This window comes from Chlorella variabilis, assembly GCF_000147415.1.
Source record: "Chlorella variabilis unplaced genomic scaffold CHLNCscaffold_18, whole genome shotgun sequence".
Lineage (NCBI taxonomy): Eukaryota > Viridiplantae > Chlorophyta > Trebouxiophyceae > Chlorellales > Chlorellaceae > Chlorella > Chlorella variabilis.
Genome location: NW_005435070.1, coordinates 318,168 through 339,766, shown reverse-complemented (window position 1 = coordinate 339,766; position 21,599 = coordinate 318,168). Strand labels below are relative to the sequence as shown.

Below are 21,599 nucleotides of genomic sequence, written 5' to 3'. Positions count from 1 at the left end.
TTTGGGCCCCCCCCTCCCCCCCCCAAAAATTGGGTTTTTTTTTTTTACCCCAATCCCCCCCCCCCCCCCCCCCCCACCACCACCACACACACACACACCTGTCCCGCTCCATCCTCAGCTCCTCCAGCCTCCCCTTCACCTCCCGCAGGTCTCCCTGCATCCCCTCCACTACAGCCTCAAAGGCGCCGGTCACCACATGCTTGTCGTGCTCCAGGGCATCCACCTGGGGCAGGGGTGTGAAGCCAGGCAGGAGGCTCAGTAGTGAACAGCATGTGTGTGTGATATGTGGGTCGGGTGTGATGTGTGTGGGTTGGGACTTGCACCAGCAGCAGCTAGCGCGCTGGCAGACACGCCCAGCGGCGGGAGAGAAGCTGCTGTCACGGTCTGAGGCGGCACGGCACAGCAAGGCAGGCAGTGACTCTGGGGCAAAGCGCCAGTGACCATCCGACCTTGCACTCCAGAGCGTCTATGAGATCTGCCTTCAGCAGCAGCTCCTCCTTCAGGGCCTCAAGCTCCTTTGTGAGGTGGGTGGTGAGGGCTGCAGAGCCCTTGGGCGTGCTGTGGCAGCCGCCGCCGCCGCCGCCGCCGCCGCCGCCGCCGCCAGGTGAGGTGGCTTGCGGCTGCCGCCGACCGCTCCCGCCCGGGTAGGGCGGCAGCACTCGCTCCCTCACTCCTGCCTGGCCTGGGCTGCAGCGGAGGCCCGCCCTCAGCTGATCTGGGCTGGTGCGCTGCGCGCCAGGCGAGACGGTCGCCCCCTTGGCAGGCGGGCTGCCGCCCGCGGCCGCCGCAAGCTTCGGAGAGCCGCCGACCGCGGGTAGCAGCGCTCCCCTGGCTGCCGTGCTGGGCGACGCCGGCTGCTGCTGCGCATCGTGCCGCTGGAAAGCAGGCGGCGGCAGCAGGTGCGGGGGCGACAGCCCAGCAGCCAGCTTGCTGTCCAGGCTGCCAGCGGCCACCGCCGCCTGCTGCACCTCGCCATCCGGATGCCCCTGCTGCTGCTGCTCCGCCTCCTCGTTCACAGTGGAAGGCCAGGAGTCCTCGTCGCGCGGCTGCTGGGTCAGGTTGGCGTTGGCCCAGGGCTCCCCGCCCCGCCCTGCACCACACAACGCGAGCAGCTCCAGCGCTCATGGCCGACACAGATCGAATGCAGAACCAGCAGGCACTGCGTTCCCCAGCAGCACATGCCCAGCGCTGGTCTTGATGCATGCACCAAGGCAGCAGCAGCAGCGGCAGAGGCTTGTGCTTGCCCCAGCCGCCGGGAGGGGCAGCCGCCGGGTGTGCCCGCCCTGGCGGCGGTACCGCCGCCAGGCACGCACCTGGTATGAGGGAGGCCCACTGCATGCGCAGCGGGCCCAGGAACCACAGGTGGCCGCCGCCGTCCCTCACAAACTCGCACACCAGGCCCCGCAGCGTCAGCAGGTGCGCCTTTTGCACATACTGCACCAGGCCGTGCGCCGCCTTGCGCATTGCCATCTTGAGTGAGGGGTCCACGGGGCCAAGGGTCTTGCTCAGGCTGCGCTCGCTGTCGGCCAGAGCGCCGTCGTCCAGCCCCTCACCCTCCTCCGCCTCGCACACGCCGCCGCCTCCCTCTGCCGGCGCCGCCGATGCGCCTCCCTGTGCCGGCGCCGCCGCTGCGCCGCCAGAGCCGGGCGCTGGTACTGTCGATGCCGCTGCCGGCACTGCAGTGGCAGCGGCAGGGCTGGCGGGGCCGGCTCGCGGCATCAGCTCGGGCGTGGCCTGCCGCGGCAGCGGGGCGCCGGCGGCCAGGGCGCCAGGCGCGGGCAGGAAGCCGGTCTCCCGGTAGGCCAGGTAGCGGCGGCTGAAGTGGCGCTGGAAGGTGTGGCACGAGGTGGCGGCGCCGGTGTTGGTGAAGGAGGTCACAAAGCGCAGGTCCAGGAAGGGCACGGGGCAGGCCTGCACTCGCACCAAGCCAGGAAGCAAAGCGTGGGCAGGGCAGGGGGCGGTGCCGTGGCTGTTTTCCTCCTGCTGCTATGCTCTGCCCGTTCTCCATGCCGCTTGCCATCCTGTGTGCTGTGCTTGGCAGAGACGAGCACCTCTGCGAAGTCCTTCATTCGGGACAGCAGGCCTCCCTGGCCGTCCCACCTGGAGCACGCACGGTGTGTGCTCGGGGGCGCCTGCCTCCCCAGCTTCCAGCTCCGCCGCCATGCGCTGGCACAGAGCGCCCAGCGCGGCCCGCGTCAGCAGCTTGGGCACGCCGCCCTGCAGCCGCATGACCGCCACGTGCTGCGGGTAGGCGCCGTGGCTGTCCAGGGAGCAGCTCAGCAGGTGCTGCCGCACGTCCTCCATGCTCGCCAGCGCCGCAGAGCGCTGCACAACATAGCCCTCCTGCATGGTGGCGGCGGCGGTGGCAAGTGGCCGCAAGCGGTGGGGTGTTGGATGCAAAGTTTAGTCTGTGCCTGGCATGAAAAACACATGCTGCGGGTCGTGGCAGGTGGCTGGCAGGGAACACACAAATGGCAGGAGCAGAGGTTTTCGTGGTGGCGGCGAGTCGCGGCGGCGCACCGTGTTGGTGGCAAACCAGGCCAGCGGCTGGCCGTGCTGCAACACCAGCGTGTCTGGCAGGTTGAGGCGCAGCTTGAGCCCGCGATCCTGCAGGCATGAGGCGGGGCAATCACAGAGGCTCCGCAGCTATGCTCCTGGTGCCAGCACTCCACCGCCGTGGCGCCGCCACCGCACATTGGACAGCAGGGAGAAGAAGGCGCTCCAGTCCGTGCTCAGAGCGTCGTAATCGACCGTCCCAGCCATTCCGCCGCCGGGCCGAGGGCCAATTCCCGCGATGCAGGCCAGTCAAAGTGTGGGCATTGGCGCAGCCTCAAGACTGACAACCCGCGCTTTCAGGCTCAATTGGTACGCGGTAGATGCGCTGGACGCGACTTTCGAGGAAACAAGGGTGTGTGAGCAGCATTTGTACCTCCGCCGCCACGCCGCCGCAGTGTGCGTACTGCCGCCCTTGCGGCGCTTTGCCAAAGAGAGGAGCATTGAATTAATATTCACTGAGAATGCAGTGCCATGGGAGAGGGTTTTCTTCTCGGGTAGGCAGAGAGCAAAATTTCAGATAGGGGTCGCCAACCGCGGAGCGGCGGCGAATACAAGGTAGGGCTGTAGCGCCGGCGTGGCATGCCCACGCCAGGCCCCCAGCACAGGGTCGGTCCGGCCGCCGGCGTCAGAGCCTGCACCTCCACACAATTCGGTGCGGCTGTGTAATGGCTGCCGCGTCACATGCGCTCGCGAAGGAAGAAAGGGTGCACTCAGTCCCGGCTGCCAAAGATGGAGCCCAGCGCGCTCTTTTTGGCGGTGCCAGCCTTCTTAGGGGCCGCCTTCTTGGCGGTGCCCTTCTGCACCGGAGGCAGCAGCAGTGGAGCCACGGGCGTGTGAGGGGGGGCAGGCAGCCAGCACCAGGGCAGTGCGGAGGCAAACAAAAGCAAGCGCGCGACGAGCGCACGGCGTGGGCGGCCTTGGGGCCGCGGCACGACTCCAGCTGGAGCCGTGCCGCTGCCTGGGCCGTCGCCGCGCCGCCGCACCTTGGCCACCGCGCCGTTGGTGTTGCTGCCGCCGTAGAAGGGCGTGTCCTTGAGGCCCGGCGCGGTTTCGTAGCCAGCGCCGACCGCGTTAGAGTCCTTTGCGCTCCACTCCGCATCCAGCAGCTCGGCAAACTTGGGGTCGGCCTTGGCGGCCGCCGCGCCAGCACCCACCACCGCAATCACCGACAGCGGCAGCACCAGGGGGCGGAAGGTCTCAAAGGCCAGACCGCCCGAGGAGGACGACTCCTCCTTCTTGGGTGCTGCCTTCTTGCCCGCGGCGGGCTTGGCGGCGGCGGGCTGGTCCTTGACAAAGTTCTTCACCTCGGGCTGCACCAGCACCACGCCGGCCTCCGCGGGCCCGCCCACGGACAGCGCGGCTGCTGCCAGGCCGGCCGCCAGGAGGCGAAGCGGCGCGGCCGCGGGGGCCGCCTCTGCGCCTGCACAGGGTAAGCGAGGGGGGCGGCGGCGGGGGCGGGTCAGCCCTCCCGCAACCGATTGGCGCCGCCGCTGCTGGTTCTTGCGGCCCCACAATCGCAAATGCGCCGCTGCTGCGTGCCGCTGCCCTCCATGGGCTGGGACAGATGCCCCTTGCACCATCGCCCGCCCATTGCCGCCATCAAGCACAATGCCTACTCACGCTGCTGCACGGCGGCCACGGGCACGGCCCGGCGGGTCCGGCGGGCCTGGGCCTTGGCGCCGGCAAACGCCTGGCTCTTCGCAACAGCTGCCGCCACCATGATGCTAGGCCGTAGTCTAGGGTATGTCGATCCGATGAACAGGGCAGGCGGTGGCAGAGGAGGGCCCTGCCATCACCAGGCTGCCAGGCAGGATAAGCCATGCAAGCATGCAAGCGACGAAGGGGGAGACTCTCAGCTCCTTGCATCTGCCAATGTTGGATGACAGGAAGCAGTTGGAACCCCCATCAACGCGCCGCGCTGCTCTCGCACCGGAGGTGCGCCTCCCTCGCCGCCGCCCGCCACCAGAGCCTACGGCACCATGCACAGCCAGCCAGCCTGCTGCTGCTGCTGCTGCTGCTGCTACAATGGATTCGTGGGTGGGACATCATTGGATGTGTTCTGGCAAGCAGCACTGCGCATTCACTCCAGCGGCTGCCGTGCCCACGCGGCGCACACGCCGGCCGTGGCGCCGCGCGAGCGGAGCGGGGCTCTAGCATGGTGCAAAGATTATATAACAGAGGTACAGTGATTGTAGTGGTGTATGCATGTAGGTATCAGAAGAGGTAATTGCAGCAGCAATCACAGTACGCACGCCCCGACCAAGCCAAGCTCACCCAGCTGCCGCCAGCTCCATGGCCGACGCCTCCCGCTGCTTGCCGGCGTGGCTGCCGGCGTGGCTGCTGGGCGCGGGGCGCCGGAACCGCTTGGCTCGGGGCATCACTCGGTACAGGTTGAGGAAGGCCAGCAGCGCCTGCCGGGGCGGGAGCAAGCAGGAGAGGCAAGGTCGGGGCCAGGGCGTCGAGAGGCCGTGGCAGCCGCCCAGCCTGCTGCCCAGCCACGCACGCCCGCCGCAGCTCGCTTCCAGGCGAGCTGCCAGCCCAGCAGTCTCCCCACCTCCTAGGGCGGAGCAAGCAGGGCTGGCAAGCTCAGGCAGGGCCTCACCAGGGCCAGGTAGAAGCAGTCCAAGATGACAATGTCGCGGGTGAGGTCCGAGGCGTTGATGCCGATCGTCTCCAGGAACACTGTGCCCCGCACATTGCTGGCGGCGGCGTAGCCCTCGAGCTGCAGGCGGCGGGACGGGTGGGCGGAGTGTGGGTGATGGGGGTGGGTGGGTGCCTGGGGCGGGGCAGGGGACAGGGGCGGGGTGGAGCGTGCGGGCCAGGCTCGGCTGCGGGCGAGTGGTGTGGGGTAAAGAGTGCGGGGCCTGCCACGCCGGGAACCTATGCCACGCCCCGCTCCGCCTCTCTCGGTCTCCCTCTCTCTCTCTCTTTCTCTCTCTCCGTCCCACCTGCTCCCCCCCCCTCCTCCCTCCGGCCTCTCCCCAGCCACCGGCGCCCCCAGTCCCCTGCCCGAGGGCCCGCCCACCGCAAAGTCGATCTTGATTCCCGTCATCTCGTTGATCATGAGGGCGGAGTAGGCGTAGAAGAAGATGGAGAGCCAGTGGGTCCACCCAATCCAGGCGGGCATGCTCTCGGGGTTGACCAGCATGCCTGCGGGGGCGAGCAAGGTGGTGGTGTGTGTGTGCTGAGATGTGGGACACCCTGGCAGGGTTTCAATTCTATGGAAAGTGCTGCAAAGTTTGCAGCACTCTTGCTTGCAGCACTCTTGCTAACGTACGGACTTAAACCCTCTCAAACAAGGCGGTGGAAGGTGGCAGCGTGCCGGCCACCTAAAGCGGGCTGCTGCACACGAGAGGCAGCAGCGGCGGCGCGCCACGCGGCGGCGGGGCAAGCGGGAGGCGGTGCGCAGCGTGGCAGGGGCGAGGCAGCCGGAGCGGCGGGCAGCGGGGGGGGAGGGGCGCACCCGACACCACCACCGACAGCAGCAGCACGATGTTCATCACCAGGCTGGCCACGCCCGCGGTGCTGCTGCCCACGGTCACCGCCAGCGACAGCGCGCCCACGGCTGCAGGCGGGCGCAGGGGCGGGGGCGGGGGCGGGGGCAAGTGAACGCACGGCAGGCTGGCAGATCGCCGGGAGGCACAGGTGGTCTGCGAGTACGTGCTGCGCAGCCGCAGCGCAGGCGGCGGCCCAGGGAGCAGCCTGGTGTGCCCCCCCTTCTGCTCATCTGCCTGCCCGCTGGCCTGCCTCTCACCACCGGCAAAGGAGGCGAGCACCATGAGGAAGGTGGCGATGGTGGCAGACCCCGTCTGCAGGCCCATCTGCACACCGAGCGAGGGACGGAGGCCAGGGGGCGCGCCAGCCGGGCCGGTCAGAATGCGCCACCGCTGCGGCCCAACACGCGCCGCCTCCCACACGCAGCCAGACAAACGCACAGCGCACATGGCAAACAAGCACTCCCAACACACGCACACGCACACACACACCACATGAACACCCACCATGGGGTAGAAGGGCGCCGAGAATATGAAGACGGGTATGACCCTCAGCAGCAGCGCGTCCAGCACCATCTTGGCCAGCAGGTAGGTGGCGGGGCTGTAGTAGCCGCCTGCGGGGGCGGGGGCGTGCGGGGGCGGGAGGCGGTGGCGATGAGGCTGTGCCTCGGGCTGGCAGGCGGGGCTACGAAAGACGGGCGTGCGCATTAGTAAAAGGACAGCAAAACGTCAACGAGGCAAGGACGTCTCTCTCTCTCTCTCTCTCACCTCTGACCTCCCGCATCACCATCTTGCGCTCCATCATGAACAGGTCCACAGTGGTGAGGGAGGTGAAGGCGAAGAAAGAAAGCACGAAGAACATGCCGCCTGGGGAGGCGCACGGTGGGGGAGGAGTGGGAGCAGGAGCAGGTAAAGCCGAGGCTGTTGGCAGGGCTGAAGACCCGGGCAGGCAGGCGCCCCAGAGGGGACCAAAGCCGATCCCGGGTTGCTACCCCTGTTATCCACGACGCAAGCCCTGCCGCGGCCCCAACTCCACCGCCGGGCCGCACGCCGCGCTCGGGCGCCGGCCGCTGTCGCAGGCCTCCTGTACCTCCTGTACAGACAAGAGAGAAAGAAAAGAAAAAAGAAAGAAGGAATAGGCTCACCTACGCGGTTCTGTGCGCCAGACACATCAAAGGTGACGTCGAAGAACACGGCCCCCACAAACACGCCCATCAGCAGCGCCAGCATCCTGGGGCAAGGGAGGCGGGGGGGCACCCGTCAAGTGAGGTTGCGTGTGTGTGCGTGTGACTGTGTCTGCATACGTGTGGCTGGCTGAGCGTGGGGCCGGGTTGGTAGCGCCCACAGCGACACAAGAGCCACTGCCGGTGGCCTGCCCCGGCGCGCTGCCCTGCACTGGTCGCAAGCAGGCGGCGCGGCGCCCCACCAGTGCAGCAGCAGCAGGGAGGGGTTTCGCAGGATGTCCACCAGCGTGCGCCAGAACACCACCGCCAGCTCCCGGCTCAGGCTGCGCCGCTGCCGCCGCGGCCGCCGCGGCTGGCCCTGCTCCGCCGCCCCCCGGCTGCTGCTGGCGGCCACGCTGGGCGCCGGGGAGGCGCCGCCGGCCTCGCCTGTCTCGCCGCCGTCCTCGCTGCCGCTGCCCAGCTTGGCGGTGCTGCCGCTGCCGCCCAGGCCGCCGTTGTCGGCATACCTGCCAGCCAGCGGCACGGGCAGCAAGCCGTCGGCCGCCGCCGCCGCCGCGGAATCGTCATCGGGAGCCTGGCCCTTGCCGCGCGCCGCCAGCAGCTGCTGCAGGCTGGCGGGGGTGCTGACCGCATCCAGCATGTGCTCTGCTATGGCTGTGTCCACAGGGCACGGCAGGCCCATGCTGGCAAACCAGCCCTCGGCGGCCGAGGGCGGCCCCGAGAACAGGCAGTGACCCTGCGTGGGCAGCCGGCCGGGGAGGGGCCAGGCTCAGGGCGCCAGCCAGGCCGGCAGCCACTCCCTGGGGCCCACACCACACACAGCACGCCCAGCAGCCAAGGCAGCAGGCAGCAGCAGGCAGGCAGGCAGGCATTGCAGGGCGGCGGAGCGTGCGCTGCGCTGCTCCGGGGCCGCCCCCCTCCCGTTGCACCCCACCCCATGCAGTGTTGAGCTCGCCTGTCCACCCCTCCCAGCCCACCCTACCCCACCCCATGCAGCTGAGCTCCCCCCTGTCCACCCCTCCCAGCCCACCCCAACGGCCACCCACCTGCGCCATGAGGTAAGCTCTGTCCAGAAGCGTGAACATGGCGGGGGAGGGCTGGTGGTAGGAGAGCAGCACAATTCGGCCGTCGCCAGCCACCTGCGCCACACACACAGCCAAGACGACGCGGCGCGGGGTGGTGGGATGGTGTGCGTGGCGGGTGTGGTTCGACGTGCTGCTGTGGTGGTGGTGTGCCAGCCAGTGCACCGCCCCAGGCACTGCAGCGGGCCGACGCGCTGCTTCCGCTGCCGCGGCTTCCCCGCAGCTTCCCCGCGGGGCCGCACCTGCTTGAGGGTACGCATGAGGTTGATGGCGGTGAAGCTGTCCAGGCCGCTGGTGGGTTCATCCAGTACCAGTACCGCGGGCTCGGTGACCAGCTCCATGGCGATGGTGACCCTGCGGTACAGCAGAAAGGGGGAGGGAGGGGGCGTGCTGGGTGTCCGCGCTTGTGCGAGCAGAGGTGGGGGTTCCCGGCGACAGGGTGGGCTGCCTGGCGTGCCTCCTGCCTGCCGTGAAGCTGCCGTGAAGCTGCGGGGTTCACGGCGCGGCGAGGGCGGCCCCTCTTCACGCCCCTCCCTGCGGGCCCTCCCTGCGGCCCCTCCCCTGCGCCGCCCACCTGCGCCGCTCGCCGCCGCTGACGCCGCGGATGCCGCTGGATCCGCCCACGCGGGTGCGGGCGACGTGGGACAGGCCCAGCTCCGACAGAACCGACCGCACGGCGGCCTGCACCTGGGAGGAGGTCGCATCGTGCAGCCTGCAGGGCGGGGTGGGCGGGCGGGCGAGGGGCGCGCAGGGGTGGGCACGGCGTCAGCCGTGGCGCACGACCACGTGTGCAGGGGACTGTGCAGGGGACTCGGCAGGGAGTGTGTGGTGTGTGTGGCCTGCGGGCCGCGCGTGGGGCGGGCAGGCATGGCATCAGCGCCGGGGCGCGGGCACAAGCAGGCGCGCCTGAGAATTGCGGAGTATCTGATGCACTCCTCGACGGTCAGCGTGGGCAGGAGCGTGTCGTCCTGAGCCACATACGCAATCTGCACGGCGAGAAAAAGAAACAGTAGCATAAGAGAATACAATTCATTGAGGCAGCAGGCGGGGCGCGCGGCGGGGGCGGCGGGCGCTTGACTGCGCTTGTGTGTGTGCTTGTGCAAGCCGGGAGGGACAGCGGGTGGGCCGGGCCGGCGCAGGCAGGCAGGCAGGTGGCCCAGGCCCAGCGCGGCCGCGCTGCGCCACCGCACCTTGCGCCGCGCGGCCGAGTGCATGGGGTGGCCGTCCAGAAGCACCGCGCCGCCCAAGGTGCTGCGCCGATCGAGGTCTTCTGACGACCCGGCCAGCATCGCAAGGAGGGTGGTCTTGCCAGAGCCAGAGGGTCCCATCACGCCCACAAGCTCCCCGCAGGCAGCCACCCCGCTGACCCCCTTGAGGATCTGCTTGCGGCCCGGCGGGTCCCAGGAAGCCGCCACGTCAGCAGCCACGTCAGCGGTAGCGCCCGCCGCGCCCTCCGCCGCCGCGGGTGCCGGCGCTGGCTTGCGCCGCCCGCAGCACAGCAGGCGGCCGGCGGCGGAGTACCAGGGGCGGCCCTGCCGGACAGGTACCGTACAGGACAGGCTGTCAAAGGTCAGCAGCTGCACGGGCTCGGCGGGCCGCCGCCGCACCGCCGCCGCCTCGCCGGCGGCGCCTCCGGCCGCAGCCGCCGCAGCCGCCTTGGCCCCGCTCCTGAACAGCGCGTGGTGCCTGCACGGGGGCGGGCGGGGCATGGCGCAGGCCGTCGGCGTCGGCGCCGTGCAAAGGATGCCGCAGGCATGCGCCGCAGGTTGGGCAAACCCCCCAGCGGCCTCTGATCCCGGGCTCAAAACACCTGCCCATCTCGCCCCACCATGCACACCCAGGCAAACGCACGACCCGCAGCCGCTGCAGCGGCGGTACCGTGTCCCCGTTACCTGAGCAGGTAGAAGCCCAGGAAGCCGGCCAGCCCTGCCAGTACCATCAGCGGTATGGCCGCAATCACGCCGTCATAGCTCTGCGACTGAGTGATCGTGTACTCGCCTGCAGGGAGGCGTGGGGGCGGCACGGGGCCGCAGGCCGACACGGAGGCGGGTCGGAAGCCAGGCAGGCTGGCAGAGTGCTTGCACGCGGGCGTGCTCAAGCAAGCACGGCCAACTGTCAGCGGCTGCCCCAGGCAGCAACACACATACCCTGCACAAAGGTGTAGCCGGGCACCACGCAGGCGGCGGTCTGGCAGGGGGCGACCAGCGTCACGAAGAAGTCTTGGATGTCAAAGGTGCAGAGACCCTGCGGGGGGCATAAGGGAGGGAGGCGCCAGGCTGTCAGCGCACCTACTAGTTCACGTCTCTCTCTAGAGAGCTGGTGGCCAGCTTGATGATTTAGCTTGTTAGTGCCATGGTGTGTTTGTTTCTCGCTGCAACTCCCTTGTTGCATTGCTGTTGTTGCATTGCTGTTGTTGCATTCCTACCTCGGGGGTGCAGTCTATGGAGCAGGGCTGGCCCTTGATGCGGTTCAGAATGCCCTCCACATCTGCGGCGGCGGCGGCGGCCAGCAGGCATGCCGGCATCGCGCAAGCGGGTGAGGGCAGGCGGCTGCGGGGGTGCGGCTGGCGCATGGGCTGCGGGAAGGAGGAGAAAAGGGCGCCGCGCCACACACACACAAACACACACACACACACACACACACACACACACACACACCGCAGACCCCGCACATATGCACACAAGCATCCCAGCCCGCCGCCCACCTGGGCACTCTGTCTCGCAGGCGCAGGTGGTGGTGGCGCAGTCTGTGCGGGAGGAGTTGGCCTTGAAGCCGCACTCGGTGGCGGTGCAGGTGATGGGGTTGTCCGCCTTGCCCGACAGCGCAAAGTGCACCTGGCAGAACTGGTCGGCTGTGGGGCGCGGGAGGGAGGCAGAAAGGGCGGTGTGTGTGTGACGCGTGGGTGGGGTGTGGCGGTGGGCATGTTCCGCTGGTGGCTGGTGTGGGCCTGGTGGTGGTGGTGGTGTGGTTTTGGGGGCTGGGCAGGCCGGGCAGGGCCTACAAGCAGCCGGCGCCGCCGGTGCTCAGCGCCGCCGCGCCCACCGGCGGCAGCGGCCAGCCATGCAGGCGGCGGCGGCGGCGGCGCGCCCACCTGTGCTGGCGGGGGCCTCCCCGTTGGGCAGAGCGCTGGTGTTGCACACCATGTAGAAGCTGCCAGGAACGATGGTCTGCTCCAGGCCGGTGCCCTGCAGGAGGAAAGAGGGAGGCAGACGGGGGCGGCAGCGGAAGAGTGACGTAGCAGTGTGTGGAGGGAGGCCAGCCGGACGCTCCACTGGAGCGGCAGCAGAGCGCCGTGGACGCCTGCAAACGGGCAGAGCACGCCACGGTCCAGACCCAGCGCAAAACCAGCGGCAGAGCCAGGGCTTGCCTCCAGGTCACAAGTGAAGGCCTTGACTTGCATGCCCTGCTGGAATGCCACCTCCTCGCTGCAGCTGGCGCCGCTCGTCTCAAACAGCGCGTCGCAGGCGTCGTCGCTCTGGCATGCGTCGCAGCTGGGGCCGTCCCACCCGGCCTTGCAGTCGCAGCGGCCGGTGGAGGAGTTGTAAGCCTGCTGGGCGGTGCACTCTGCAAGGGGCAGGGGGCAGGCAGGGAGGGAGGTGGGCAGGCAGGGAGGTGGGCAGGCAGGCTAAGGCCAAACGGGTCAGGGGTCAGAAGGGTGGGCACCGTGGACGGTCCCAAGCGGGGCTCTGCCGCGGCACCAGGCCGCCTCGGGCGTGCACCGGGCGGCTTCGCAAGCGCAGGGCCTCTGCCACAGGCACAGCAGCACTACCACCAAGCGCACAGGGGCGGCAGCGCAACCCAGCCCGCAGCACGAGGCGCACCCTTGGAGGGCTGGCAGGGCGTGTCTGGCGCCGGGGCGGGCGAGGCGGGCGGGGCGACGGGGCACACCGCCTGACCGGTGAGCTCCGCCGGGAAGCTGGAGCAGAAGCCGGACGGTACGGTGCAGTTGGCGCCGCTCCAGCCGCACTGGCAGGCGCAGCCCAGGGCGCCGTCGTCGGCCTGGGCGCAGCGCCCGTTGGGGCCGCAGTCGGCGGGGCAGCCCAGCGTGGCTTCCGCCACAATCAGGCCGCGGAAGATGTATTCTGAGATGCCTTCAATCACGTTGGTACCAAAGGTGGTGTTGTACGTGGAGCGTACCGCCCAGTCCACGGTCGCCGTCACCGTCAGGGTGTTGCCCTGCCAGGCGTGGCGGGGCAGCGCAGGGGAGCGGCAGCGTGGGTGGCCTGGAGGCCAGCCCGGCGCGACCTCCGCAGTGCAGCGCAGCGGCGATCCCATCACCCCGCAGCAGCAGGAGGGCGGCACCTAGTCAGCAGCAGCAGCACCCCCGCGGCAACAGCGTCCAGCAGTCGCCTGTGAGGCAGCAGCAGCAGCGGCGGCGGCGGCAGCAGCGGCAGCGGCGGCATTACAGCGGCAGATCTCAGCGGCTGCGCACGCTGGCAGCGCAGCGGCTGCTCTCGGCGGCAGCGGGTGCGTGCGCACCTGCGCGGCGGCGGTGACTGAGGAGGCGTTGGAGGCGGTGTTGCCGGCCATGGGCAGCAGCTCTGTGGTGATGAGGGAGGTGGAAAGCACGGAGCCCTTGACAATCACGCCCTCCAGGGTGGTGCTGTAGGCGCCTGCGCCGCCGCCGGGCGCCGCCGCCAGCGGGGCGCTGCTGACGTTGAACTCGTTGCCTCGGAGGTCCAGCGTGACAAAGGTGGAGCCCTGGAGCTGCGGCAGGCGGCGGGGGAAGGCGCAGCGAGCAGCGGCAGGAGCGTGTGTGATGGGGAGGCGGCGGAGGGCGCGGCCGGCACGGGGCAGCTGCCTCTGCGGCGGCCACATGTGCCGGCATGCTGCCAGCTGGCCAGGCTCCGCTGGCACCTCCTGCACCCGCCAGAGCACCCACCTCTATGCTTTCGGCTGGGTACAGCAGCAGCGGGGGCGTGGCGGCCGTGGTCTGCAGGCTGGCGCCCGCCAGCCGCTGCTCCACGCCGGCGGCGGTGGTGGGGCAGGGCCCGCCGGGCAGCACCAGCGACAGCGCGCCTTCAAACCCCACCAGCGCGTCTGGGAATTTGGGGATGAGCGGCTGCTGGATGGGCTGCACAACCGACGATCCCGCCATGGACAGAGAGGAGGCGCTAGCATTGAGGTAGAGTGTGAGCGTGCAGCCGGCAGGCGCCTGCGCCGCCACGCACGAGGCGCCCGCCGCCAGCAGCAGCAGCGCCGCCGCCGCCGCCGCCGCCAGCGACGAGGCAGGCCGGCGGCTGCTGCGCGCTGTCATGGATGTCGGTGTCTCAATCAGGGCTGGCTAGGGGGCTAGCAGGCGGGCATTCTGGTGGGGAGCGCGTTCAAGGCTGGCTGGACGAGGGTTGCAGGGCGCTGGGTAGGGCGAAGCAAGACCTACAAAGCCGGACAACCGCGTGTATGCTGTGCCGGACAACGCGGCCATGCCTTTTCAACAGCGGTTCGAGAGGCCGCGGCCCAAGGGGCCTGCGTGGCGGAGGGCTCTCCAGGAGATGGATCCTCCACCCCTGCCGCTCTTCCAAAATGCAAATTGCCACGAGCGTCGCCGATTGCAGACCAGGACGCCGCCCCTCCTGCCACGCCAGGGTTTGTTGCCGCGCGCAACTACCCACCGCCCAGGGTGTCGCGGAACCTCGGCCCTGCACCACCCTGTGCCCCACTACTGATCTCTTTTACCAGCTGCGTCCAATGGGGAGTACAGATTCAGAGCGAGGTGGCCATCAGCTCCACAACCTGCTCCTTGGTGTTGCCGCTCTCCAGCAGAAAGGCCACCATGCGCCGCAGGCCGTCCACCTCCACCCCCACGATGCTGGGCCGCCGCTGCACCACGCTGGCCGCCTCCTGCGGGCTCAGCCCCAGCTCCCCTGTGAGATACTCGAAGAACGGCTGCAGCCGCTCCTGGACGCGGTACGACAGCAGCGCTGGGTGCACGAGGATGGCCTGCGAGGCGGGCACAGGCGGGCACACGCGACGGCAGGGGCGCCAGGTGAGATGGCCGGCCACGCCAGCCAGCACCCTGCAGCCCATCCACCAGCCTGCTGGCCGCGACGGCTGCCTGGCTGAGCGAGCGCGCCCAACCGAAGCTCCTCCCGTGCGAGCACAGAAGCAGGCTGCGACGGCGGCGGCTTGCCTTCACGACCTGCTCCTGGCTCAGGCCGGCTGCCTGCAGGAACTCCACCACCGGCCTGAGGTCCGCCTCCACATCCAGCTTGCGGGCGTGCGGGTTGGCTGGCTGCTTCCTGTTGCGGGCAGCGTAGAGGCTGTTGGGGTTCATGGCGACATCCAGCACCCGGTTCACCTCCGCCTGGCTGTCGATGCCCAGCCCCCGCAGGAAGTTGCCGGCCGCCAGGAACGCCAGGTTCTGGCCCTGCGCGGGCTGCGTCAGTGCTGCAGGGACGAGGCCAGGCGGGGCACGCAGGGCGCAAGGTTGTGCGGGCGCAGAGCGAGCGAGCAGCCTGCCAATTCCACTGAAACAACTGTCATGCAGCGGTCAGTCCATGCACCTCATGCATCTGCACATTCTGCCGGCTGCGTCCAGCCAGGCGCACCATCTCGGAGCAGCCGTCCCACGTCGCCTTGCTTTGCCTGGCAGCTGGTCGGGCGGCGGCGGGTGGTGCCGCCGCTGCAGTGCCACCACGTCTGCCGCGCTGCTGCTGCATGTGCGCCTCTGGTGCCACATGCACCACCCGCTGGTGCAGGCCCAGCTTTGGATAGAGAAGGAGGGCGCATTGTCAACACCCGCTGGTCCAGTCAGACCGCTTGTAGCCGCAGCAGCTTGCACGATAGGCTGTGAAGGCCAAATGCTCGAACAGACGACGGACAGAGACTGAATCAAGGCCGTGGCATCCTGCGTGCTTTGCCACCTGGCGACCTTGCTCAAAAGCTGGGCACAGGGAGGCCGACACGGCTCTCCGCCAACCGGGATCGTGGCGCGCTGTGGCTGTAGCCGTGCCTGGTCGTTTCTGACCAAGCTGGTGATCACGCCGCACGCCCAATGGCCTTTTTCGACAGCTGGAGGCCGTGCAAGAGCGACACGGTGGTGGAGAGGCGAGTGGCGACCGCAGCGCCGCGGTTGCTGCAGTGGCAGGCAGGCGGCGGCCGACCGCGAGCCTTGCCGACGGGCCGCCGCCTGTATGCCGACAGCAGAGCACACCTGCCAGCGCCCGTGTCGCTTGTTCGACTGCCCTGCCTCGCCGCCTTCTCCTGCTGCCTGCAGCGACTGGAAGTGGTTCTGCCCCTACAGCCCCCAGTCGCTGCCGCTGGTGCTGCCCAGCGCCGCCGACGCCAGCCAGATGGTGCTGCCGCTGTTTGGCTCTGCCAGTGCCAGCCCCTCTGGCAGCGGCCTGGCGGCAGCCGCCGACGCAGGGCCCAGCACAAGCGCCGCCGCCGCCGCCAGCAGCCTGAGCAAGGCGGAAGCCAGGGACGTGCTGCTGCATGCCGGCGGGCCGGTGTGGGGCCTGGACTGGTGCCCTGCCAGCGGCGGCGGCGGCAGCGGCGGCGAGGGCCCAGCGGCATCAGTGAGAGGGTGCAACTATCTGGCGGTCAGCTGCCACCCGCTGGGGGCGCAGCATAATGTGATTGGCGCTCTTGTGCAGGCGCCGGCCTGCATCCAGGTTTGGGAGGTGAGCCACCCGGAGCAGGAGGCGGCGCCGCAGCCGCCACAGCAGCGGCAGCAGCAGCAACAGCAGCAGCAGCAGGCACAGCCGCCGCCGCAGCAGCCGCAGCAGCCGCAGCGCCCGGCAGGCCCGCAGCTGCCGCGGCTGGCGCTGGCGCTGGCGCACGGCGGCGGCCTGTGCTGGCACTGCCAGTGGTGCCCCGACCCTGGGTTGGCAGACAGCCCCACCGACGGCGGCGGCGACGTGCTCCCCAGGCAAGCAGCGGGCTGCGCTGCCGTGTGCGCTGCCGTGTGTGCACACGCTCAGCTGTGGCGCATGTACGCTGCAACGGTGGTTTGGCGGCAGGCAAGTGACGCAGGGCTGTGCCTGCAGGCTAGGCTTGGTGGCGGCGGCCCTGGGGGACGGCAGCGTGAAGGTGTGGCCCGTACCGCACCCTCAGGCGGTACAGCAGCTGCGTCCCGCAGCCACCCCCGCTCCTGCCGCCGACCCACTGGTGGTGTCGCTGCCGCCGGTGGCGGCCTGCAGCAGCGCGGCGCTGGGCGGCAGCCTGCCGTGCGTCGTTGAGTGGCTGCCTGCGCCGCCGCACGACCTGCTAGCGGTGGGGTGTTGGGACGGCAGCCTGGCCCTGTTCAAGCTCACCCCCGGGCAACCCCGGCCGCAGCAGAACGGCGGCCTGCAGCCACAGCAGCAGCAGCAGCAGCACCAGCACCAGCAGGTCGACAGCGGCAGCAGCGGCGGCGGCCGTGGCAGCAGCGGCGGCGGCGGCATGCATGGCCTGGAGCTTCTGTCGCACTTCTCTGCAGACGCGCTGCCGCTGCGTGCGGTGCGCTGGGTGCCTGCGGCGGCCTGCGGCGGCACCATCGACATGCTGCACCGCCACATCCTCCTCACTGCTGGCCATGAGGGCTGCCTGCGTGTGTGGGACCTTCGGTGCGTGGCCGGCACCCCCCTGGGGCGCAACGCATGCGCATGCTCCGGCGTGCACAGGCTCTTCAGCAGCAGCCCATGGAGGCGCCGCCGCCTGCACTGTATCTGTAGCCGGCCAGCCGCCCCCTGGCGCACCTGGCCTGAGAGGAGCGGGTGCCCGCCTGTGCTGCTGCTTGGGCCTGCTGCTGCTACTTGGGCCTGCTGCTGCTGCTGCTGCTGCCTGCAGGGACCCCTTCCAGCCGCTCTACTCCCACACCCTCTCCTCCAACTCAACGATCCTCTCAGGCGCGCCCGGCCTGCCGCTCACTCCACCCCCCCTCCCTGCCCCGCCCCGCCCTCAGCTGCCTGCCGTGCGCCGCCCTTGGACTTGTGCCGCCCAGCCTGCCGGGCACCCAGCCTGCCTGCTTGCTTGCTTGCATGTCTTGCCTCATGCTCACATTCTCCTGCCTTACACTCTTCGCCCCAAGTTTTTATTTTCCACCCCAAGGAGCGTGCCCTCGTCGGCTGCCCTGCGTGTGCGTGCGCAGGCGACTGGACCAGCCACCCGTTTGGGATCCTGGTGGCGATGGAGGATGCCAGCCTGCGGGGTATCGTGCTGGACTCAAATGCCATCGCCCGCTCGGTAGACTTCGGTGGGTGGGCTGGGGCCTGGCGCCGGCGCCTGGCAGGGGCTGGGGCCTTGTGCTTCACGGGGGGCAGGGCAGCGCCTGGGGCCTTGTGTTTGAAGAGGGGAGGGAAGGGCAGGGGATGGCCCTGGGGAGGCAGGGAGCCACTCGAATGGCATGGGGCCTTGGGCGTGGGCAGGGCAGGGGGCGTTTGGGGGCAGGCGCTTGCCCACCCCGCAACGTCCCCCTTGTCGGGCCGCCCCCCTCCTGGCTGCCGCCCCGCGCCGCCGGCCCCGGAACAGTGCCCCGCTGCCTGTTGCCTGCTGCCTGCCTGCCTGCCGCAGAGAAGAAAGCGATGTTCAGCATCAGCTGGCGGGGGCCCAACATGGGCGCGGTGTGGAGCGTGGCGGTGCAGCCCGACATGCAGGCGAGGCGCCGCCACCTGGCGGCCGCCCACCCGACCGCCGCTGGCCCGCACGCTTCTGCAGCGCTGCAGCTGCGCTCGGGCCACAGCAGCTGTGCACTACACATACAAGCACACAACCAGGCGCAGGCAACACATGCATGCATGCATCAGCACACACCTGCCAGCCTGGCCGTCCCGCCTCGTCCCACTCTGGCACGCAGGTGGTGGCATATGGCGGGGAGGACGGTGAGGTGGGAGTGTTTCCCGCCGAGTATGAAGCCAACTCGCGGCGGCGCGTGCCGCACACGGCGGTGGCAGGTGCGCTCGTGTTGCGATGTGGTCGTGGGTTGCACGCTGTGCAGGCCACGCGCCGGCCTGCTGTGGTGTTCTCTGTCTGCGGGGCACGGCACGGCTCGGCAGGCAAACCCCGCAGCCAGGCCTGCATGCGGCTGGCTGGCTGGCTCGGCGCCCAGGGGCCCTCGCCTCTCCAGCCGCGGCGGTGGTGGGCTGCTGTGCAGCGGTGCGGCTGGAGGGCGGCGCGCTGGTGGTGAAGCTGCAGCGTGAGCTGGTCCAGGAGCATGGGCTGTTCAGCGGCAAGGTCGTCGAGCGCATGCCCAACTTGAAGGGCGCCCGGCTGCCAGGTGGGCTGTGTGTGTATGTGTGTGTGTGTGTGTGTGTGTGCGCGTGCGCAAAGGGCAGGGGAGGCTGCGGGAGCGTCAGCCAGTGATGTGTGCTTGCTGGGACTGATTTGCATTCAGGGGTTGCTCCTGTGAGAGACTGCAAGCATTGCTTACTGCGTCCTTTCTTCCTGGGGTGCAGACGAGCAGGAGGCGGTGCATCGGGTGGCGTGGAGCCGGCACGCGGGCGGCGCCGGCGCCTGGCTCGCCAGCGGCGGCGCTGCGGGGCTGGTTCGCATACAGTGGATCCAGAGCAAGTGAGGGCCTTCGATTGACGCATGCCTGGGAGTGTTTCATGCAACGCTGCAACTTCAGCGCATGGGCGGCGCCCAGGCAGGACGGTGAGGCGGGACACTATCGCAGATGACCCTAAGAGGCTCTCCAACAGGGCCTCCCGAGGTTGACGCACTCTCCTCCCTGCCACTCCACGACACTCGTTTCCGGTTCCGAGCGCGCTGCCAAGCCAATCTACTGCGTAGTCTCCTACTCCTCTCCCACGTGCTTGCACGCCCGCACAACACCGCACCTAATGGCAAGCATGCTGGCGACATCCGTGTCAGCGTGCCGACTGAAGGCGCAAGCCGCCGGCTCCCCGGGGCCATCCCACACACCTCGGCGGCCCACACACAGGGCGCCGCCGCCGCTCCAGGCCCTCACCTTCCGGGTCCAGCCCTCCAGCCTGACCAGCACAGCCACCAGCTTCAGCAGCGGTGAGGCCCCAAGCTTCCCCTGGCCCCAGCCGTCCATGGCCCAAACCCAGGCGCACCAGCAGCCCCAGGGCGTCTGGGCCTCCTTGTTTGCCACCACGGTGAGCTGTGGGCGGGTCACGAGGCCGTTGTAACGGCCCGGTATTGCATGCAATTGGCGACTCAGCGGCGGCGCCCACTCCCGACCACCTGGCTCCTGCCGCCCTGACCCTCTCTCTCCTGCTTGGTGCAGGCCGAGTCGGCGCCAGTGGAGGCCGCTCTCCCACCCGAAATGGACCGCCTGATGCGCTTCACTGACGGGCCGGGGGCTGTGGAGCAGGAGGCAGAGGGCATGCCGCTGCTGGCCCGCCTCTGGCGCTACCAGGGCCCCTGAGCGCCCCCGCGAGCCCCAGCCGGCAGCCTGCGCCGGGTCGCCCCGGCGCTGCCACCTTGACGCAATTTGTTCGTGCGGCAGTCCTGCACCCTACATGCGGGATGCCGCACCCCTGGCGCTGGCGGCGGGGCAACGCAGCCCTGTTGCCCCACACATACAACCCGGCGACACCCCGAGCCTGGGCCGGTCGCGGCCAAGGCCCACCCAGCCGCCAGCACGCCACGCATATACTTGACAGCCCGCTGCCCTGCAGCCCGCCCTGTGTACCACCGCACACAACTCACGACGCAACATCTGCCCGCCCGTCTCCCCCCGCCGGGCGCCCTTTTCCCCAACCTCCCGCAAGTTTTGCGTAACCGCCTCCATCCATCTGTATCTATCAGCTACCTCCCCCCCTCCTTGTTGCCACCAGGCGCCTGCCTGCCTTGTTTTCCGGTGCTAGTACTCCCCAGCCCCTTAGCGAATCTTCATGCCGGCGGGCGCTGCCGGCCGGCGTGGCTAAATCTGTGCGGCCAATGCCGGCGGCGCCCCCGCCCCCTTGCGTAGCTCGTTGCAAGCCCCCGCTTGCTGGCATTTTCTGGCCAAGTAATCAAATTTATTATTGCCCCCCAATTGCCACCACCTTGCCATTCCGAGGCCAGTTTTGTTCATCCTGTGACCTCACTCACTCCAGCGTGTAACCACCCAGTTGCTACAGAAAGCAACGTTTGCGCCTTGGGTTGGACGCCGGCCGAGCGCCCCCGCTTGCGTGCAGTGTTACAGGCAGTGCTGGCGGGAATGGGAAAATGTGGGGGAGCAGGGGGAGAGCATCAAGCAGGGACAAGGCGCAGCGAAATGGAGGGGAGGCAGGGAAGACGCGTCACATTGGCAGCAGCGGATGGCGCTGCCCGCAGCAATCAAGACAGCCCGGGGGGCGCAGCCGCGCGGGCGGGGGGCGGCGGCCTGCCCGCAAGCTCCTAGTTGTGTGGTGGTGGTTCTATACGCGCTCGGGACATCTGGTGGGGCTCTAAGGGACCTACGCACCAAGCTTCCTGGCCTACCTAAAACAGTCAGACATAAGCGCAGGCCGGCGCCCGGCGCGAGCCGACGCCGGTGGCGGGCAGCCAGCGGCGCGGCTCAGCCAGCCTGCCATCATCGCCCTATCGAGCCTGCAGGCGTGCATGCAACCCAAGCCATCAGCGACGGCAGGGCGGGCTGCCCCTCCGGCCGCCGCGCAGGCAGGCTACCCGCTGTGCAGGGTACGGGTCGAGGCTGCTGCAGGCAGCCAGGCAGATAGGCCAGCGCCCGGCTGCCACAGCAGCAGGCCTCCATGCAGCCAGCCAGCCAGGCCGCCGCCCACCACCCCACCCACCCACCCACCCACCGTAGAAGAGGTAGAGGGAGTTGGAGGCGGCGGTGGCGATGACGTTGGCCCGCGGGTGCCAGCTGAGGTGCAGCAGCTTGGTGGAGAAGTCCTGGGCAATGGCCTCCTCCCCCGCGCTGAAGCTGCCGCCGCGGCTGCCCCGCCCGCTGCCGCGGCTCAGGCCGAAGCGGGAGGGCAGCTTGGCGGAGGACTGCAGCCGCTTGCGGGTCGGGTCGCGGCTGGCCTCCAGCAGGCAGTCGCCGGCGCCGGCGTGGCCCACCACCCTGCGGCGCGCGGCAGGCGGGCAGGGCAGCTTGCAACTTGCCGCCGGCCTCAAACCCTGGGCTCAGCCCCTGACACTCTTGAAAAACACACCAACAAAGCCCAGCTCCTTGCCAGCGCCTGGCTGGCACCTCCCAATCCAGCTCCTGCACCCCCACAGGCCCGCCCACCCTCCCAATCCAGCTCTTGCACCCCTGCAGGCCCCCACGCCCTCCTGAAGGAGCTGGAGCAGCCCACTCCTCCCCTCCGCCCCCACAGGGCCACCCACCCAGGGCCCCCCCCTTCCCACACACACACACTCCTCCAGCCCACCTCAAGGAGTTGGAGCAGCCCCCCCCCCCCCCCCCT

The 21,599-nt window shown here is 69.6% G+C and overlaps 6 protein-coding genes across 6 annotated transcripts in view; 1 reads left to right on the top strand and 5 right to left on the bottom strand.

Annotated features, from left to right (window-relative positions):
• The window catches only part of CHLNCDRAFT_53866 (hypothetical protein), a gene marked incomplete at both ends in the record, with an annotated part of 5,239 nt that extends 2,476 nt beyond the window's left edge, over nucleotides 1–2,763 (bottom strand). The window contains 6 exons of the mRNA XM_005845221.1: nucleotides 99–223; nucleotides 450–1,090; nucleotides 1,314–1,911; nucleotides 2,101–2,343; nucleotides 2,521–2,607; nucleotides 2,695–2,763. Coding sequence (XP_005845283.1) covers nucleotides 99–223; nucleotides 450–1,090; nucleotides 1,314–1,911; nucleotides 2,101–2,343; nucleotides 2,521–2,607; nucleotides 2,695–2,763 — 1,763 coding nt within the window. The remainder of the gene's footprint in view (nucleotides 1–98; nucleotides 224–449; nucleotides 1,091–1,313; nucleotides 1,912–2,100; nucleotides 2,344–2,520; nucleotides 2,608–2,694) is intronic.
• Nucleotides 2,764–3,266: 503 nt separating this feature from the next.
• Nucleotides 3,267–4,276, bottom strand: CHLNCDRAFT_136988 (hypothetical protein; the record flags this gene model as incomplete). Its single annotated transcript, XM_005845220.1, has 3 exons — nucleotides 3,267–3,353; nucleotides 3,540–3,976; nucleotides 4,177–4,276. 3 exons carry the CDS (start codon nucleotides 4,274–4,276, stop codon nucleotides 3,267–3,269), a joined length of 624 nt encoding a protein of 207 aa, XP_005845282.1.
• Nucleotides 4,277–4,826: 550 nt separating this feature from the next.
• Nucleotides 4,827–13,573, bottom strand: CHLNCDRAFT_136987 (hypothetical protein; the record flags this gene model as incomplete). The annotated part of the gene is made up of 23 exons (XM_005845219.1): nucleotides 4,827–4,967; nucleotides 5,159–5,278; nucleotides 5,582–5,706; nucleotides 6,020–6,121; nucleotides 6,311–6,377; nucleotides 6,558–6,664; nucleotides 6,819–6,917; nucleotides 7,196–7,281; nucleotides 7,477–7,970; nucleotides 8,281–8,373; nucleotides 8,559–8,670; nucleotides 8,891–9,028; nucleotides 9,250–9,302; nucleotides 9,507–10,002; nucleotides 10,209–10,314; nucleotides 10,464–10,560; nucleotides 10,742–10,803; nucleotides 11,021–11,167; nucleotides 11,408–11,501; nucleotides 11,636–11,880; nucleotides 12,138–12,492; nucleotides 12,796–13,023; nucleotides 13,199–13,573. 23 exons carry the CDS (start codon nucleotides 13,571–13,573, stop codon nucleotides 4,827–4,829), a joined length of 3,942 nt encoding a protein of 1,313 aa, XP_005845281.1.
• A 446-nt stretch (nucleotides 13,574–14,019) lies between these two features.
• Nucleotides 14,020–14,867, bottom strand: CHLNCDRAFT_136986 (hypothetical protein; the record flags this gene model as incomplete). The annotated part of the gene is made up of 3 exons (XM_005845218.1): nucleotides 14,020–14,256; nucleotides 14,456–14,683; nucleotides 14,820–14,867. 3 exons carry the CDS (start codon nucleotides 14,865–14,867, stop codon nucleotides 14,020–14,022), a joined length of 513 nt encoding a protein of 170 aa, XP_005845280.1.
• A 443-nt stretch (nucleotides 14,868–15,310) lies between these two features.
• CHLNCDRAFT_136985 (hypothetical protein) lies at nucleotides 15,311–19,627 on the top strand (the record flags this gene model as incomplete). The annotated part of the gene is made up of 11 exons (XM_005845350.1): nucleotides 15,311–15,387; nucleotides 15,533–16,210; nucleotides 16,305–16,862; nucleotides 17,086–17,228; nucleotides 17,387–17,491; nucleotides 17,809–17,873; nucleotides 18,092–18,188; nucleotides 18,389–18,511; nucleotides 18,690–18,804; nucleotides 19,178–19,355; nucleotides 19,487–19,627. 11 exons carry the CDS (start codon nucleotides 15,311–15,313, stop codon nucleotides 19,625–19,627), a joined length of 2,280 nt encoding a protein of 759 aa, XP_005845412.1.
• A 1,364-nt stretch (nucleotides 19,628–20,991) lies between these two features.
• Nucleotides 20,992–21,599, bottom strand: part of CHLNCDRAFT_7738 (hypothetical protein) — a gene marked incomplete at both ends in the record, with an annotated part of 3,700 nt that continues 3,092 nt past the window's right edge. Inside the window, 2 exons of the mRNA XM_005845217.1 lie at nucleotides 20,992–21,253; nucleotides 21,404–21,474. Of these exons, the coding sequence (XP_005845279.1) occupies nucleotides 20,992–21,253; nucleotides 21,404–21,474 (333 nt within the window). The remainder of the gene's footprint in view (nucleotides 21,254–21,403; nucleotides 21,475–21,599) is intronic.